The sequence below is a fragment of the Procambarus clarkii genome, chromosome 23, assembly GCF_040958095.1.
Source record: "Procambarus clarkii isolate CNS0578487 chromosome 23, FALCON_Pclarkii_2.0, whole genome shotgun sequence".
Taxonomy (NCBI): Eukaryota; Metazoa; Arthropoda; class Malacostraca; order Decapoda; family Cambaridae; genus Procambarus; species Procambarus clarkii.
The window spans coordinates 39786768-39805869 of NC_091172.1; the positions used below are offsets into that span (position 1 = coordinate 39786768).

Sequence of the window (19102 nt, forward strand, 5' to 3'; positions counted from 1 at the left end):
GAACATCGACCTGCATGAAGCGAGACCTTCGCTCTACCGTCAAACCACAGTAGTAGAGCTGTTACAGCCACTATGGGACGCAACCGGGTTCTTTGCTGGAAGAACCAAAGTACTAGTATCCGACCCCAAATCGGTAGTGGCTTTCAAGGAGTTGGCTTGGTATTGCAAGTAAAATAACATGGGGGAGTTAAAAGGAATACGACACTTCGTCTTTTATCAATATATTCACACATCACTTTCCCATCACCTTAATAGAATCATAAACGAAGTATTACTACACTGATATATACACATGTGTCGCTCTCAAAGGACACTAAGAGCTCCTCTATGCTTATGCAATGTAGCCTTGTCAACTTCCGTGTTTCCTCAACACACAGTACCGTCCTCAACCAGTACTGGGAAACACCAACACCTAAAATATCACAAGGTGCTCCTTGTGAACGCCCACAATCACTCTCAAGCCTAGTGCTGGCAGAGAACATCATCGTGCTGCTGGGCCTCTTCACGAACAAATACAAGGGTAGCGAACCTCTGGCAGGAGCGTCTTGCAACTAGCTAGTTACACTCCTCCATAGCACCTCACTGTCGGTCGTCTCTTCCTCTAGCCAGTCCGGGGATACGCCGAATTCTGTCACTGCCACTTCACAGGCAGACAGCAGATACTACTCAGTTCCTCTTCGGCGGCGGCTCACTGCTCACGTAAAGCAGAATGAAATAGAGAGATAATAGGCTGCCCGGGTAGACTGACTGTCTTCGTACCACAGCAGCCCTACGTCGCCTCTGTGGATACATAAACTGGCCGGTACTTGTGAACTAAAAAATACCACTTACGGACTCTGACCTTGACATACTACTCATATTCCAAAAGATGGTGTTGATATCCAGGCGCCACCACACCAGAGGTCAGCTACAGCGACTCTTCGGGCTGACCAAGGCAGAAATCTAGAGTCTCTTGCAGGTATCATACTGCCAGCACCAGATGGCGTCGTCCATTTTGTGGGGGTTTCGGGAACGGACTCACAGATGGCGTTGACGTCGCTGCTCCATGCTCCGACGATGGAGTCGGGTTCGTAACAAGAGCAGACAGTAGATGGGTGGTTAGATTAATTGATAGATGAATAGCTAGATGGATAGATATAAATGATAGATGACTGAACAGATATATGGATACAGGGATAGAGGAATAGGTAGATCGATAGATTAATGGATAGATAGATGGATGGATAGATAGATGGATGGAAGGATATATAGATGGATAGACATACAGATGAATGGATAGACAGGTAAATGCACGGATATATATAGATGGATGGATTAATGGGTGGATAGAAGGATACCTCTATGGAAAGACTGATAAATAGCTACCAATATATGGATAGATATATTGGTAGATAAATAGAGAGAGATGGATTGATAGATAAAAGGATATATCGAAGGATGCATATATGAATACATAAATGGATGTATAGAAAGCTAGGTAGACAAATAGATTGATGGATATATGGATAGATGGTCAGAGACATGGATGTATGGATGAATAGATAACAGGATTTATAGATTGATAGCTAGATGTATGGATGAATAGATAACAGGATTTATAGATTGATAGCTGGATGTATGGATGAATAGATAACAGGATTCATAGATTGATAGCTGGATGTATGTACATATGGATGAATAGATGAATAGTTAGATAAATAGCTAGATTGACAGAGTGATAGTTTTACTCACCTAATAGTGCTTGCGAGTTTTGAGCCTAGGCTCTTTGTTCTCGGCTGTCAATTGTCAATCAACTGGTGTACAAATGCTTGAGCGCATTGGGCTGTATCGTGCCTTGCATAGTAGGCAAATCGTGCCTTGCATAGTAGGCAGAGAAGTGCGTTCTGGCTACTAGGTACGACATATATATATACATATATATGTCGTACCTAGTAGCCAGAACGCACTACTCGGCCTACTATGCAGGACACGATTTGCCTAGTAAGCCAAGTTTTCCAGAATTTATATTTTTTTTCGATTTTTTGTCTTATGAAACGATAAAGCTATTAATTTTACTATATATGAGTAAATTGTTTTTTGTTTGAGTTAAAACTAACGTAGATATATGACCGAACCTAACCAACCCTACCTAACCTAACCTATCTAAACCTAACCTAAACTAACACAACTACATCAGTAATTTATATTCTCAATATAATATAATAATAATAATTCAAATAAACTAACTGGAAGCAATATATTGAAAATAAAGAAAATCACTCAGCCTATTAGGCAAATCGTTCCTTGCATAGTAGGCCGAGAAGTGCATTCTGGCTACTAGGTAAGACATACTGTATATTAGTATATATTTGTAGCAGTCTTTCTTGTAAACATATGTTGGTGAACATGACCGAAAAAGTAAGATTAATAATTCTAACACGAATGTGTTCAATATTTCTTATGTTTTTCTTTACTGTCGGTTGTAATGAAAATAACAATTCTCGAAAATTAATTTCTTATTAATGGTCTGACGCCTGAACGCGTTTCGTAAATCGTATTACATTTTGAAAGACTTAATTTACACACAAATTCATCGTACTTATACTCTAATGGGTGAGGTGATATGGTACAAAAGTTTTGGGTGAGGTGACAAATACAAAACAAAACACGAAACAATGGGTATAACGTGGATATGTGGACATAAGAATGGAAGTAACTGCAGAAGGCCAATTGGCCCATACTTCCTCTAGCAGCTTCCATTATGGTTCTGGGTCTTGAAATGGATAGAATATAGTTGTGCATTAATTGGCTGTTGATTGCTGGTGTTGACTTTTTGATGTGTAGTGCCACGCTGATGTCAAGCCCCCTGCTATCGCTGTACCTATCGATGATTTCTGTGTTGTTTGTTAAGATTTGTCTGGTGATGGTCTGGTTGTGAGAAGAGATTATATGTTGTCATGCCTATATACTGAATTCTTAGGGGCTTACAGTCCCCAAGTGAGCATTTAAGGGCATAGACGACGTTGCTCTCCTTCAAAGCGTTCTGCTTGATGGAAGGCCCAACCACTTCTGTATGTGGGTGTGTCTGTATGTGGGTGTGGGTATCTTGCTGATTGGCGAAAGTGGGTTTCCAGGCTTGTGGGTCTTGACATTCCCATACACTTAACCAGGTTTGCATTACCCAATAATCTTCCGTAGGTGGAGTCTGTCATAGCTTTGTCACCTCACCCAAAACTTTTGTGCCACATCACCTCACCCAAAACGAGTATAAGTAGGAATGTATTTTATGTGTAAACTAAGTCTTTGAAAATGTAATAAGCATTACGAAACGCATTCAGCCGTCAGACTAGAAATAAAGAATGAATTTTGGAGAGTTAATTTATCAATTTCCCTCGACAGTAAAGAAGATCGTAAGAAATATTGAGAAGATTCGTGTTAGAATTATTAATCTTACCCTTTCGGTCATATTCAACAACATATATTTGTATATATATATATATATATATATATATATATATATATATATATATATATATATATATATATATATATATATATATATATATATATACATATATAGGGGTAACTGCAGAAGGCTTATTGGCCCATACGAGGCAGCTCCTATCTAAACACAAAGATTAATCCAGTGTAATTGGTCTATTATGTTGGACATTGTCTTCTGTGTTGTCATCGTTATGTTCTGGTCTTGTCCTTACTCTCATGGTGGGTAGAGTAAATAGTTCCGTGATTTGGGTGTTCATGGTAGGTCGCTCTATTCTTATGTGAATTGCCTCAAGAATTTGTAATCTTCTTGCATCTTGGGTTTTGTCTATTATGCAGGTATTCTTGTTCAACATTTCTCTTGTTAGAGTAATGTCATGGGCTTGTCTCATGTGATTCCTAGGGGCACCGGATTGAAGATGACATGTCAAACGCCTCGTCAGCTTGGTCGACGTCATACCTATGTACTTACATTGAAGGGTACATCCTTCGTGGGGGCAAGTGTACATGTATACAACGCTTGACTGCTGTAGAGGGTTCTACAGCCCGTCGGTTCGGGCTGTTTTTGATAAGGAGTTCGGAAGGCTTCTTGGTTTTGTAGAATATTATCAGGTTTATGTTTTGGTTAGGAGTAGTGCATTTTACTCCTTTACGGATTATTTCTTTCATTATTCTTTCCTCTTTTATATGTTCACTGTGCATGGTTGATTTGTAATATAATTTTATTGGAGGTGTTGTGGTTTCTGTTCTAGGTTCTGGATTATACCAACGGTCCAAGTGTCTACTTATAGCAGCGTTTATTTCCGCGTTGCTATATCCGTTGTTCACCAATACCTGAGTTACTCTTTCAAACTCTCTACTCACGTTGCTCCATTCAGAGCAGTGGGTAAGCGCTCGACGAATATAAGCATTGAGAACACTGGCTTTGTATCTTTGGGGGCACTCACTTCTACCGTTCAGGCATTATCCTTTGTTGGTGGGCTTGGTATATACGTTGGTGCTTAAAGAGGTTCCTGTTTTTGTTATTAGTACATCCAGGAATGGCAGACTGTTATTTTTACTATTTTCATGTGTAAATCGGAGTACTGACTCTCTCTCTAGGTGTCTTTTTAGGTCAATTAGTTCATCTGGGTCTTTTACTATTACGAATATGTCATCTACTCCTAACCAAAACATAAACCTGATAATATTCTACAAAACGAAGAAGACTTCCGAACTCCTTATCAAAAACAGCCCGAAGCCGACGGAGAACCCTCTACAGCAGTCAAGCGTTGTATACATGTACACTTGCCCCCACGAAGGATGCAACCTTCAATGTAAGTACATAGGTATGACGTCGACCAAGCTGACGAGGCGTTTGACATGCCATCTTCAATCTGGTGCCCCTAGGAATCACATGAGACAAGCCCATGACATTACTCATGACATTACTCATTACTCATTAGAGCAAGTGAGGGGTCATTTATACGTTTATTTCATCAAGTCCCTGTTAATATGGGAAGACACAGTGTCTATGCTTAAGGCACAACTCTCCTAAACACGAGAGTGAAGTATACAACTTTAGAACACTTTCCCACCAGGAGACTCGAACCCTAGCCAGCACAGAAGCCTTCCACCAACTGGCATAACAGGTACGCCTTAACCCGCTCCACCACCTGCTCAGACCCTTAAAAGAGATGGTAATTTCGGAGTATTTATATACCACAAAGATCACCACCTCCCAAGAGCACTAGAGCAAGTGAGGGGTCATTTATACGTTTATTTCATCAAGTCCCTGTTAATATGGGAAGACACAGTGTCTATGCTTAAGGCACAACTCTCCTAAACACAAGAGTGAAGTATATAACTTTAGAACTCTTTCCCACCAGGAGACTCGAACCCTAGCCAGCACAGAAGCCTTCCAGCAACTGGCATAACAGGTACGCCTTAACCCGCTCCACCACCTGCTCAGACCCTTAAAAGAGATGGTAATTTCGGAGTATTTATATACCACAAAGATCGTGTTTAGGAGAGTTGTGCCATATATATATATATATATATATATATATATATATATATATATATATATATATATATATATATATATATATATATATATTTCTTGATGCTTCTATATTGGAGCGGAGTCTTGAGGTGGGTAGAATATATATATATGTCATACCTAGTAACCAGAACGCACTTCTCAGCCTACTATGCAAGGCCCAATTTGCCTAATAAGCCAAGTTTTCATGAATTAATTGGTTTTCGACTACCTAACCTACCTAACCTAACCTAACCTAACTTTTTCGGCTACCTAACCTAATATATAAAGATAGGTTAGGTTAGGTTAGTATTATAGACTGTGGGTTGGTCGGTGTTGTCGTCGTTGATCCTTCTCAACGGACAACCCAACCCACAACTCGGTAGAGTGCTTATACTAGGAGATCACCCTTGGCGCTTCTGGCTCTTGGAGAGGGGCTCAACGTCACACGTTTAGGGGATGCGGCTCCAACATTTAGCCTCGTTGTCACGTGCACACACCCACTCGAGCCGCTGTGACTCCCCACTCTCTCCTTAGGTGATATGATCTCCTCAATCCCCTTTTTTGACTTATTAGTATTACCTGTTACCCTGTCCACGGCAGTGGTTCTTGGTTCTTTCTCTCTCTCTCTCCTTCCTTACTACCTCCTGGGAAGCCTCACTAGGACAAGGGCAAACACCAGCAAATTGTGACACATTTACTGGACCAAGCACATACACAATACATACACACATATAATAATAATGAATCCTATACTCTATAATATCACAATCAGGTTGCACTCCAACACCATCAGAACTCTATTATCAGCTTATCAAGTGGTATCCTATCTCCTGGTTCACCACCTAATACTATCAACCTCCTCAAGTTGATCAAGTCTACATACACTGTTGCACCATCAGCAAGATAACATATATATATAGAAAATCAGCATTTGAATGCAATAACATATACCCGTATAAATGTTCATTGATACTCCAGTATAAAAAAACTCCTTGACGTAAGAATGCCAACAGTCACTCACCTCTCACTGCGTCTTGCACGCTAATGACAACCAAACACTATCAACTCCCTATAAGTAATCCACCAGAACTTCCCTTCCACCTCTGGAAGTTCACTACCCTAATATCCTTAGGTTCTTCCGGGCTTCACTACCAGGATCCTCTGCAGCTCCTCCAGGCTGCTATCATGAAGTTTCCTTGAGCAACTACGGTGCTACACCACCTCTACAGAAGCACGTGACACTCCTCTTCACTGCTGCTTCTCCTCACAGCTCGAGGTCCTCTGCTTCACTACCTTGTAGTCTCATCAATTACTTCATCTATGCTGGCTTCGAAGTTCTCAGCAACTTCTTCCCCAAACAACAAACCTGCAACCCATCGACACTCCAATAAAATGTTCCCCTTTAACACAAACAAAAAATATTCACACAATATGTTTGCCTCAAACCTCTATCTGTTCTCTACATACAGTGAGAGTGGACTCCCCCGTTTTGGGCGGGTCCATACTCCACCTCGCCTGGCGGCGGTCCTCACTCGCTGGGAGGGTCTTCCTCCATCCGGAGCCGGGCTCCCTCAGTCGTCCGTCAGAGCTCAGAGGGGATGGACGTCGCTCCGTGCTCCTCCCTCTTCACTCTCCTATTTCAGGCCTTCTGCCTTATTAAAACATGTCTAACCTATAAATAAACATTGCTACTGTCGCTGGGCACACGACCAACTACAAACAATCACTATGAACTGGCGTATATCGTGCTTACCACAGATTAACTGATCGAGGGCGCTTTCCCTCTGACGGCGTCTGGTCACGGCGCTTACACCGCCCACAATAATGTCTCTGGCCGGCTTGATACTCTCTTCTTCGACCAGGACTTGAGACCACAACGTTCCCAGCTCAGTTCCACAGCTGGCACGTCTGCACACTTCTCTTCTCTTAGAGATATATCACTAGGGGTTCCCTTCTGGCGGGAGCTCAAATGGAGCGCGGCTTTCCCCTGCGATGTCTGGCACTCAAGTGAGGTCAAGGTCCTCCGGAAGCGAGCCTCACGCCTCCAGCAAAATGTCCACATCTCCTCGCCAGTCATTTATCTGTTTTCTTCTTCATTGCCCATAATCTCAAACTGTTATACATATCCAAGCAACTATTTTACATATGCGTTATCACCTCAATATTCGCTAGACCTTCTAATCAGGTCGGGCTTGATGAATAACTCTCAAGGAGGGAGACTCGTTTCTCCTGTAGGCTGAGATCATAACACTCCCCTCCCCTTATTTTTGAGAGTTATTCCAGTGGCAAAGCTCGGGATAATACATCCGCCACCACACTGTCTCGTTCGTCACCCGATATACTCTCTTAGGAGTCTACAATTAATTCGTTGCACCTTGCAACATCTTGCTCACAACTCGCCAGAAACACGATCTTCTCGTAAACGATCTGACCTCTCTGGCACCTCTTGGCTAGGCTGTCCTCCTTGGACGCCTGCCCTCCATCGGTCCACTCTACTTACTGTCTCCACCCTCCGTTTCCTCGTCTTCCTCTCTTCACATCCAGAGTCAGACATCTACTGTCTGTACCTCCTCTGTCGTCTTCATACTTCCATCTACTCCCATTATACTTTCGTCTCCTGTCATCATACTTCACTTCCTCGTCTTCACCGACGATCCTCCCTTTCGTCTCCTCATTTATCTGAGACCTCATCCTGTTCGACTTCCATCGAGTCCTCGGCTTTCCCCTATTCCTCCATGCTTGTATCATCTTCCTCTTCCCACATTTTTCACTTCTATACAACTCCATTTCTTCTCCTTCAACTCTTCTTCGTTCCCTAAAAGTTTCTTCGAGCATTGTACTACATCCAATAGCACTCGACTGTACATGTCGCTCTACCTCTCCTTGTGTGCTCGTAAGCATCTCTCCACACATACTGTCTCTTCTCCTTTCATTTTCTCGGCTATTACTCTTCACCATCTCTCCTCCACGTTTTCTGTGAAACATGTCAACTCTTGACATCTCCCGCAACTTAACTCCATTATCCATATGCCTCTGTGCTCGTGGACCACTTGACGCTCTACTCTCGTCTTCAGTCTGTCCACATCTTTCCTCATTCCTACTCAGCACAGTTGCGTTCACCTTCCGACTCTTAATTTCAACAGTCTGGGCTCTACTCAGGTCCGCTCTCTTCACATGAGTTTTCTTCGGCTGGGCCATCTTCACTTTTGACCTCACCGAGACTTCATTTTCCTGGGCTGGACCTTCATCAAACAGCCATGCTATATCTACATCAATATCTTCCACCGGCTGAATCGACACTGTCTCATCTTCTCCAGTGTCTTCCTCGTCGGCCACCTCTGCCTTCATCACTACCGAGACAGGGTTTTCAATGGCTTGGCGGTCTCCTGACTCATCTCCTCGGATGTCAGTCAGGTTCACACTCTCAGGTGTCCCACCCGTGCCGTGGCCTTCTGGGCACTCCTCTGGCACAGTCTCCGCTATGACTCTTGGCAACACCTTTGTCCCGCACAAGTCATTTCCCAGGATCACTTGGACTCCTGGAATAGGTATGTCGGGGCACACTCCCAACATCACCTCTGCCGACACATATTCCGACCTTAGCTGGACAATACAAACGGGCATGTCACTCTCCGACAATAACCCATATACTCTCATCTTACTCCTGCCAGCTAACCGTCGATCATTCCCAATCAGGCTTCTCGCAATCAAGCTCTGATTAGCTCCGGTATCTCTTAAGATACCAACTTCTACCTCAGGTTGGCCTCCTACACTGATCCAACCTTTGCTCATGAACGGCCTATACCTCTCGTTCACTAAGTTCATCTTCTGTGGTTTGTCTCGGAACACATTAGTATATTTACTTCCGGGGTCACACATGGCCAGGGTCACAACTCTCTTGCCCTGTCTACAATCTCGCATCACGTGACCCAATCCGTTACAATTGTAACATCTCATCTGGGAAAAGTCTCTTCTATATGTACCAGAGTAGCTCTGACTCTGCCCACTCGTATTGGAGTTCCTCGGGTCAGACGTACTACTCGTACTCTGTGGAGCTTTATTGGACTCTTGATTCCCTAGATAACGATTAGCTTCTCGTTTAGCTCCTCCATCCTCACTTTCAGACGAAGTGCGCGACCTACTCTTCTGAGTTTTAGGGTACTTACTTTTATCTGCCGATTTATCAAAATTCTTTTCACCCCCGACTCTTCTGGGTCTTTCATAATTTCTTCCTCCCCAGACTCCACTGGGTCTGCTATTGCTGCATCTCGCCTCACCTCTCACTCTGTTCTCCCTTCGTGCCGTCTTAATTCTCTCTCGTTCTGCTTTAGCGGCCTCCATCTTTATCATAGCCAGTTCAGCCTTGGCCGTTTCCTGTTCGGCCTTGGCTCTCTCTTGTCCGACTTTAAGTTTTTCCTGTTCAGCTTTAGCTTTTTCCTGTTCGGCTTTAGCTTTCTCTTGCTCAGCTTTAGCTCGCTCCTGCTCGGCTTTGGCTTTCTCTTGCTCAAGCCGAGCCTGCCTCTCTTCACGTTGCAGCTGTACCTCATTGTCTCCTGGTTCCAACTTTGGTTCCACCTCGCGCCTCTCAAGGCTGCTTTCCCTGCTGCTACTTGAGTTTACATTAATTCCTTCGTCACTTGGCGCATCATCCGTTTCCTCTGAAATTTCTTCCAACCTATCGGGTACTTCATTCTGAGGCAGGGCTTCAGCTCCTCCTTGCTGGCACTGTGTTTCCTCTTGTTCACATTGGCGTTTCGCTTCCTTCTCTTCTTCTGCTTTTTGTTCCCTTAACCAAGTCCGCAGCGCCTCGCGTCCATCCTCTACCTTATCATGCCTACCCTTTAGGCCGAAATGGTCTTCCAACATCCTTATCTGCCTCCTAGTGCACATGTCTAGAATCTTCTCGTCACGAGTTTTGCAGAACATGCTTACTCTGTCTATCTGCATTATTGCCTTGATTTCCTTTCGTTTACTAGACGCCCTGTTTGATTTCAACCTAACACCATACATTTTACCGATCAACCAAAGTTGTTCCTGGGTACAATTTTGCAAGATTTCATCATCCCCTGTATCAATGTACTTCTGGGCTCTCGCAAGATCTTTCTCCGAACCTCTAAAATTCAGGACCGCTGTCATCCTGTCCTGTGAGTCTTCCCAAGAGAGAGAGTAAACACCTGCGGTCACACAGTTTATCTATTTCAGCAAGGGTGTACAAATCCACTCTTGGACAGGGTGTGGGTGTGTCAGTTCACTCTCCCGGACAGGCCCCCAATTTATTATAGACTGTGGGTTGGTTGGTGTTGTCGTCGTTGATCCTTCTCAACGGACAACCCAACCCACAACTCGGTAGAGTGCTTATACTAGGAGATCACCCTTGGCGCTTCTGGCTCTTGGAGAGGGGCTCAACGTCACACGTTTAGGGGATGCGGCTCCAACATTTAGCCTCGTTGTCACGTGCACACACCCACTCGAGCCGCTGTGACTCCCCACTCTCTCCTTAGGTGATATGATCTCCTCAATCCCCTTTTTTGACTTATTAGTATTACCTGTTACCCTGTCCACGGCAGTGGTTCTTGGTTCTTTCTCTCTCTCTCTCCTTCCTTACTACCTCCTGGGAAGCCTCACTAGGACAAGGGCAAACACCAGCAAATTGTGACACATTTACTGGACCAAGCACATACACAATACATACACACATATAATAATAATGAATCCTATACTCTATAATATCACAATCAGGTTGCACTCCAACACCATCAGAACTCTATTATCAGCTTATCAAGTGGTATCCTATCTCCTGGTTCACCACCTGATACTATCAACCTCCTCAAGTTGATCAAGTCTACATACACTGTTGCACCATCAGCAAGATAACATATATATATAGAAAATCAGCATTTGAATGCAATAACATATACCCGTATAAATGTTCATTGATACTCCAGTATAAAAAAACTCCTTGACGTAAGAATGCCAACAGTCACTCACCTCTCACTGCGTCTTGCACGCTAATGACAACCAAACACTATCAACTCCCTATAAGTAATCCACCAGAACTTCCCTTCCACCTCTGGAAGTTCACTACCCTAATATCCTTAGGTTCTTCCGGGCTTCACTACCAGGATCCTCTGCAGCTCCTCCAGGCTGCTATCATGAAGTTTCCCCGAGCAACTACGGTGCTTCACCACCTCTACAGAAGCACGTGACACTCCTCTTCACTGCTGCTTCTCCTCACAGCTCGAGGTCCTCTGCTTCACTACCTTGTAGTCTCATCAATTACTTCATCTATGCTGGCTTCGAAGTTCTCAGCAACTTCTTCCCCAAAGAACAAACCTGCAACCCATCGACACTCCAATAAAATGTTCCCCTTTAACACAAACAAAAAATATTCACACAATATGTTTGCCTCAAACCTCTATCTGTTCTCTACATACAGTGAGAGTGGACTCCCCCGTTTTGGGCGGGTCCATACTCCACCTCGCCTGGCGGCGGTCCTCACTCGCTGGGAGGGTCTTCCTCCATCCGGAGCCGGGCTCCCTCAGTCGTCCGTCAGAGCTCAGAGGGGATGGACGTCGCTCCGTGCTCCTCCCTCTTCACTCTCCTATTTCAGGCCTTCTGCCTTATTAAAACATGTCTAACCTATAAATAAACATTGCTACTGTCGCTGGGCACACGACCAACTACAAACAATCACTATGAACTGGCGTATATCGTGCTTACCACAGATTAACTGATCGAGGGCGCTTTCCCTCTGACGGCGTCTGGTCACGGCGCTTACACCGCCCACAATAATGTCTCTGGCCGGCTTGATACTCTCTTCTTCGACCAGGACTTGAGACCACAACGTTCCCAGCTCAGTTCCACAGCTGGCACGTCTGCACACTTCTCTTCTCTTAGAGATATATCACTAGGGGTTCCCTTCTGGCGGGAGCTCAAATGGAGCGCGGCTTTCCCCTGCGATGTCTGGCACTCAAGTGAGGTCAAGGTCCTCCGGAAGCGAGCCTCACGCCTCCAGCAAAATGTCCACATCTCCTCGCCAGTCATTTATCTGTTTTCTTCTTCATTGCCCATAATCTCAAACTGTTATACATATCCAAGCAACTATTTTACATATGCGTTATCACCTCAATATTCGCTAGACCTTCTAATCAGGTCGGGCTTGATGAATAACTCTCAAGGAGGGAGACTCGTTTCTCCTGTAGGCTGAGATCATAACACTTAGGTAGGGTTGGTTAGGTTCGGTCATATATCTACGTTAATTTTAACGCCTCGTCAGCTTGGTCGACGTCATACCTATGTACTTACAAGTACATAGGTATGACGTACAAGTACATAGGTATGACATACATACCTATGTACTTTGTTAGTACATAGGTATGACGTCGACCAAGCTGACGAGGCGATTGACATGCCATCTTCAATCTGGTGCCCCTAGGAATCACATGAGACAAGCCCATGACATTACTCTAACAAGAGAAATGTTGAACAAGAATACTTGCATAATAGACAAAACCCAAGATTCAAGAAGATTACAAATTCTTGAGGCAATTCACATAAGAATAGAGCGACCTACCATGAACACCCAAATCACGGAACTATTTACTCTACCCACCATGAGAGTAAGGACAAGACAAGAACATATCGATGCCAACACAGAAGACAATGTCCAACATAACAGGCCAATTACACTGGATTAATCTTTGTGTTTAGATAGGAGATGCCTCGTATGGGCCAATACGCCTTCTGCAGCCTCTATGTTTCACCTCACATTTATCCCTTATGTATCCCCCCATGTTTTTCACCTTCATTGTATTATCACCTGACCTAATGCGGGTATAAAATCAACTAGTATTGTAAGATCTGTTCACTTGAGAATGAACCATGGAGGTTCGAAACGTCGTGCAAAATATACAAATAAGTGTAATACACTCTATAGTAAATCACTTCTTTTCTTCACCTTAAAAGTACGAAAATGAGTTTTGGAGAACTCCTATTTCAATTAAGCCCTGATGCTAAGAAAATAGTTAGAGGGATAGAAGCCCTAAACCAGAAAATAATAAATACAGAATATGCGGTCATATTCAATGAAACATGTTTGAAAGAAAACCTGCTGCCAGTATATACCAATATATATATATATATATATATATATATATATATATATATATATATATATATATATATATATATATATATATATAATTTATATATATATATATATATATATATATATATATATATATATATATATATATATATATATATATATATATATATATATATATATATATATATATATTATTAAATATGACCGAAAAAGTAAGATTAATAATTCTAACACGAATTTCTCGATCTTTCTTACGTTTCTTTTCACTGTTGATGGTAATTCAAAAATCAATTTTATGATTTTTGATTTTGATTAATTCAATGATTTTTGAATTACCATCAACAGTGAAAAGAAACGTAAGAAAGATCGAGAAAATTCGTGTTAGAATTATTAATCTTACTTTTTCGGTCATATTTAATAATATATGTCTACAGGAAAGACTGCTACCAAAATATACTTATAAATATATATATATATATATATATATATATATATATCATACCTAGTAGCCAGAACGCACTTCTGAGCCTACTATACAAGGCCCAATTTGCCTAATAAGCCAAGTTTTCATGAATTAATGTTTTTTCGACTACCTAACCTACCTAACCAAACCTAACCTAACTTTTTCCGCTACCTAACCTAACCTAACCTATACAGATAGGTTAGGTTAGGTTAGGTAGGGTTGGTTAGATTCGGTCATATATCTACGTTAATTTTAACTCCAATAAAAAAAATTGACCTCATACTCAATGAAATGGGTAGCTTTATCATTTCATAAAAAAAATTAGAGAAAATATGTTAATTCAATAAAACTTGGCTTATTAGGCAAATCGGGCCTTGCATAGTAGGCTGAGAAGTGCGTTCTGGCTACTAGGTACGACATATATATATATATATATATATATATATATATATATATATATATATATATATATATATATATATATATATATATATAGATATATATATATATATAGACGAATAGATTGATAGATATATGGATAGATGGTCAGATAGATGTATGTATAGATGAAAGAAATGATAGATTGATAGCTGAATGGATGGATAGATAGATGGAGAGATCGATGAATGGATAGATGTACTCACCTAGTTGTAGTTTCCAAGTTGTGCTTGCATGGGTTGAGCTCTGGCTCTATGATCCCGCCTCTCAATTCTCAATCAACAGGTGTACAGATTCTAGGGCTTACTGGGCTCTATCATATCGACATTTGAAACTGTGTATGGAGTCTGCCTCCGCCACATCACTGCCTAATGCATTCCAAATTAATGCTGCCGAATGCATTAGGCAGATGTATAGAGGGATGGTTGGATAGATGGATAGATGGACAGGTAAGCTAACAGATAGATGGATGGATAGATAATTGGACAAATGGGAAACAGAGAGACTCGGGTTATGCCACATACCCCGTAGTTGATAAATCAATATAACAAAATTTGTCTATGGTATTTAGATCAATTGTTATTAGTTACAGTACATTAGTTACATTTGTACTGTCTTCATTCTTGTTTTCATTAATCTGGTGAGAATGATTAATCATTCTCACCAGAGCGTGCTAAATACATAAAAAAAAATTCAACTAAGCTGTACAAGCAAAAATAGTTCCTTACGCATTAAACAATTTGTAAATAATGATTTAGTTAATTAATTAGGAATTTTATATTATTCAGGGGGTGAAGGCGAGGCCTGCGACGACATGAGACTGCTGGACCTAAGCTGCCAGGAGGGCCTTGTCCTCCTCACGTTGTTGACTGTATGCTGGACAACACCCGCAGGTGAGTCACTTAGCTGCCAGGAGGCCCTTGTCCTTCTCACGTTGTTGACTATCTGCTGGACACCTGCAAGTGATCCCCGGTGGCTCCCTGACACCATCCCTGCCCAAGAAAGTCGGGTTTCTTGCAGCACTCGTCTGAACGTTCTGAAAGTTTTATGAGTTTCGATAGTTTGTGGTAGCATGTCACCACTTCCTCGGTGGTGGCATAAATTAATAAATGACACGGCTCCTTGCACTACTGTGAGGGATCCAGGTTCTAGTTCTGGGTCGAAGGTAGGCCAGAGAACTCCGCGATTGGAGGAACCTAGTAGATGGCACCTAAATCGGAGAGAGTAGCTTCAGAGATCCTTTAGGGATCATCCAGAAACTGGCGTTTCATTACATTCAAAGATGTTACATTCATTTCACAGCTAGACAATTTCATGAGAATTCATTCGCTGATGGTGTTCACTTCTCACAGGAATCTCCAGGTTATTTTCCTATTATAATAATAAATACTATAAACGTCTACTAAAGCTACTAAAGATTATTTTAATTTCTATTCTTTTATATTATTGAGTTTAGTGAGTAGGTTAACATTAAAATTATATAATCTAAATAAAAAACTGTTACACGTACCCTAGTTTGCATACACGTATGGGTACACGTAGGATACACGTACATACACATAGGATACACGTATCCTAGTATATTATATAATTATAGTTGTTTAGTGCCAACCTACAAAAGTAGGATTTATACAATAACAATTTACAAATAAAGCTAGACATTGAACTAAATACTGTCCTACCTAGTGAAGTCAACATTATATTTCGATGTTCAGACCCTTAGAGGTGGGACAATAATTAGCACGAGTTGTGCTGAATATTATGCAGTGTTTATTATATGTATATTAACATTACTTAAATTTAATTAATATATTTATTTCTGTTATGTCACACCTGTGAGTGGTGAGAAATGCAACTGTAACACACCAAGGACGATAGGGAAGGACTAACCTGAGCTGAATCCAAACTGTTGCAAAGACCATCACTCAAATTAACACACAGCAGTGATTTTTACTTTATTACTTCTGACACGAAGGCTGCCTTGTACTACAGGTCACTAGTGAGTCACACGGGTCATGTAACGATGGCAGCCTTGTACTACAGGTCACTAGTGAGTCACACGGGTCATGTAACAATGGTAGCCTTGTACTGCAGGTCACTAGTGAGTCACACGGGTCATGTAACGATGGCAGCCTTGTACTACAGGTCACTAGAGAGTCACACGGGTCATGTAACAATGGCAGCCTTGTACTACAGGTCACTAGAGAGTCACACGGGTCATGTAACAATGGTAGTATGTACTACAGGTCACTAGTGAGTCACACGGGCCATGTAACAATGGCAGTATGTACTGCAGGTCACTAGTGAGTCACACGGGCCATGTAACAATGGTAGTATGTACTACAGGTCACTAGTGAGTCACACGGGTCATGTAACAATGGCAGCCTTGTACTACAGGTCACTAGTGAGTCACACGGGCCATGTAACAATGGTAGTATGTACTACAGGTCACTAGTGAGTCACACGGGCCATGTAACAATGGCAGCCTTGTACTACAGGTCACTAGTGAGTCACACGGGCCATGTAACAATGGTAGTATGTACTACAGGTCACTAGTGAGTCACACGGGTCATGTAACAATGGTAGTATGTACTGCAGGTCACTAGTGAGTCACACGGGCCATGTAACAATGGTAGTATGTACTACAGGTCACTAGTGAGTCACACGGGTCATGTAACAATGGTAGTATGTACTGCAGGTCACTAGAGAGTCACACGGGCCATGTAACAATGGTAGTATGTACTACAGGTCACTAGTGAGTCACACGGGCCATGTAACAATGGTAGTATGTACTACAGGTCACTAGTGAGTCACACGGGTCATGTAACAATGGTAGTATGTACTACAGGTCACTAGTGAGTCACACGGGTCATGTAACAATGGTAGTATGTACTGCAGGTCACTAGTGAGTCACACGGGTCATGTAACAATGGTAGTATGTACTACAGGTCACTAGTGAGTCACACGGGTCATGTAACAATGGTAGCCTTGTACTACAGGTCACTAGAGAGTCACACGGGCCATGTAACAATGGTAGCCTTGTACTACAGGTCACTAGTGAGTCACACGGGTCAGTAACCCAACAACTCCTAAAGTGTGAGCCACTTGCTCACAGTTCATCTGTAACTCCCAGACTGTTTGAAAGCCACACGTAAGAGGAACAACAAAAACAATGTTACTGAAACAACAAGTAAACATATACAAAGTGTTTTTCAAAGTTTCAAAGCAAATAGGGGGACCTTCGACAAGCCGCCGGCTTCCTGTCCCCGTCGAGGCTACTAGTGTCAGTGGCCTTGAGGTAAATTAGAAGCCCCTCCCAATCGTCTTGGCCTCCGGCGTGGCGTATGATGGGAAGCAAAACCCTTTGTCGTTTTACTTTGTTGACCGTGTGCAGCCTGTTCCGTGGTGCCCCTCCTCCGTCTGAGCGGGCGGGGGGCACTAGTAGTGGGGGGAAGACACAAGTCGTATCCGTTTTGCTTTTTTCAGCGGACACAACTTGTGTCGCGTGTTTTTCGTTACCCCGGTGAACTAGTCAAGTCTTTTTTTTCAGCGGACACGACTTGTGTCGCGTGTTTTTCCTTACCCCGGTGAACTAGTCAAGTCTTTTTTTTCAGCGGATACGACTTGTGTGGCTTATGTTTCTGTTTCTTGGCTTGTTGTATATTTTTATATTTTTATATTTGTTTTTTTTTTGTTATTTGTTATCCTTATGCTTTCCCTATGTGTTATGATGTATGTTTGTTTTGTTTTATGTGTTATGATGTATGTTTGTTTTGTTTTATGTGTTATGATGTATGTTTGTTTTGTTTTATGTGTTATTATGTTTTGTGTATTGCTCGCCTATTTACACTATTTTCTCTTGTGTTCTGTTGATGTTTGTTGTTTTTGTACTGTGCTGTCGATCCTTCTGGCCGGTGTTTTTTTGTTTTGATTATTTTGTTTCTTTTCTTCTTTTTATTGTATTTATTGCCTTATACTTGCATGCTTGCATGTAAAAAAAAAAATTAAGTGGAAACCAGGACGCGTGTGAAGGTACATTCTTTCCCCAGTAAAACCTGTTGTTACTGTAGCTCCTACTAAGGAAGGTGCTGTATACAGTACAACTTAATTTAAATATTGTTTGTTCTGCAGCGCAGAATATTCAGAATATCGATGTGTGAATTATCCAGACCATGCCAGCATAATTAATCGTTTTTAACAGTTGCAAAGATATACGAAGTGCTTGCGGGCTTACAAACCTTGCAAGTACGAGTCTCAACCAAACACATAGTAAACTCAAAATAACAATACCATACAGCTTAGTGTGGCAGAGAGAAATAAACTCCTCAGTCACCCAAAGCTTAAACATCACGCTAGTCTGAGGTCACATCCCTTGCAGTAACTCTTTGCTCTCTGTTGTTTAGGTACTCCCGTATTCATTAGAGAACCCTCTCACGTAATCAAGCTTGTTTCTCCCACTTGTGCAAGTCTCTTATGGGGTACTGTGTCAAATGCTTTCTTACCGTCCAAGAAAATGCCGACTGCCAATCCTTCTCTTTCTTGCTTACGGCTTATGGTTTAATACATAAATTAAGCATTAATGAAATTAATG

The 19102-nt window shown here is 42.0% G+C and overlaps 1 protein-coding gene across 1 annotated transcript; it reads right to left on the bottom strand.

Annotated features, from left to right (window-relative positions):
- Nucleotides 1–769: 769 nt before the first annotated feature.
- LOC138367835 (caldesmon-like) lies at nucleotides 770–10639 on the bottom strand. Its single transcript, XM_069329816.1, has 2 exons — nucleotides 9511–10639; nucleotides 770–813 (listed from the first exon to the last, which is right to left on the bottom strand). The coding sequence occupies exons 1-2, from the start codon at nucleotides 10637–10639 to the stop codon at nucleotides 770–772; spliced, it is 1173 nt and encodes a 390-aa protein (XP_069185917.1).
- Nucleotides 10640–19102: the final 8463 nt, after the last annotated feature.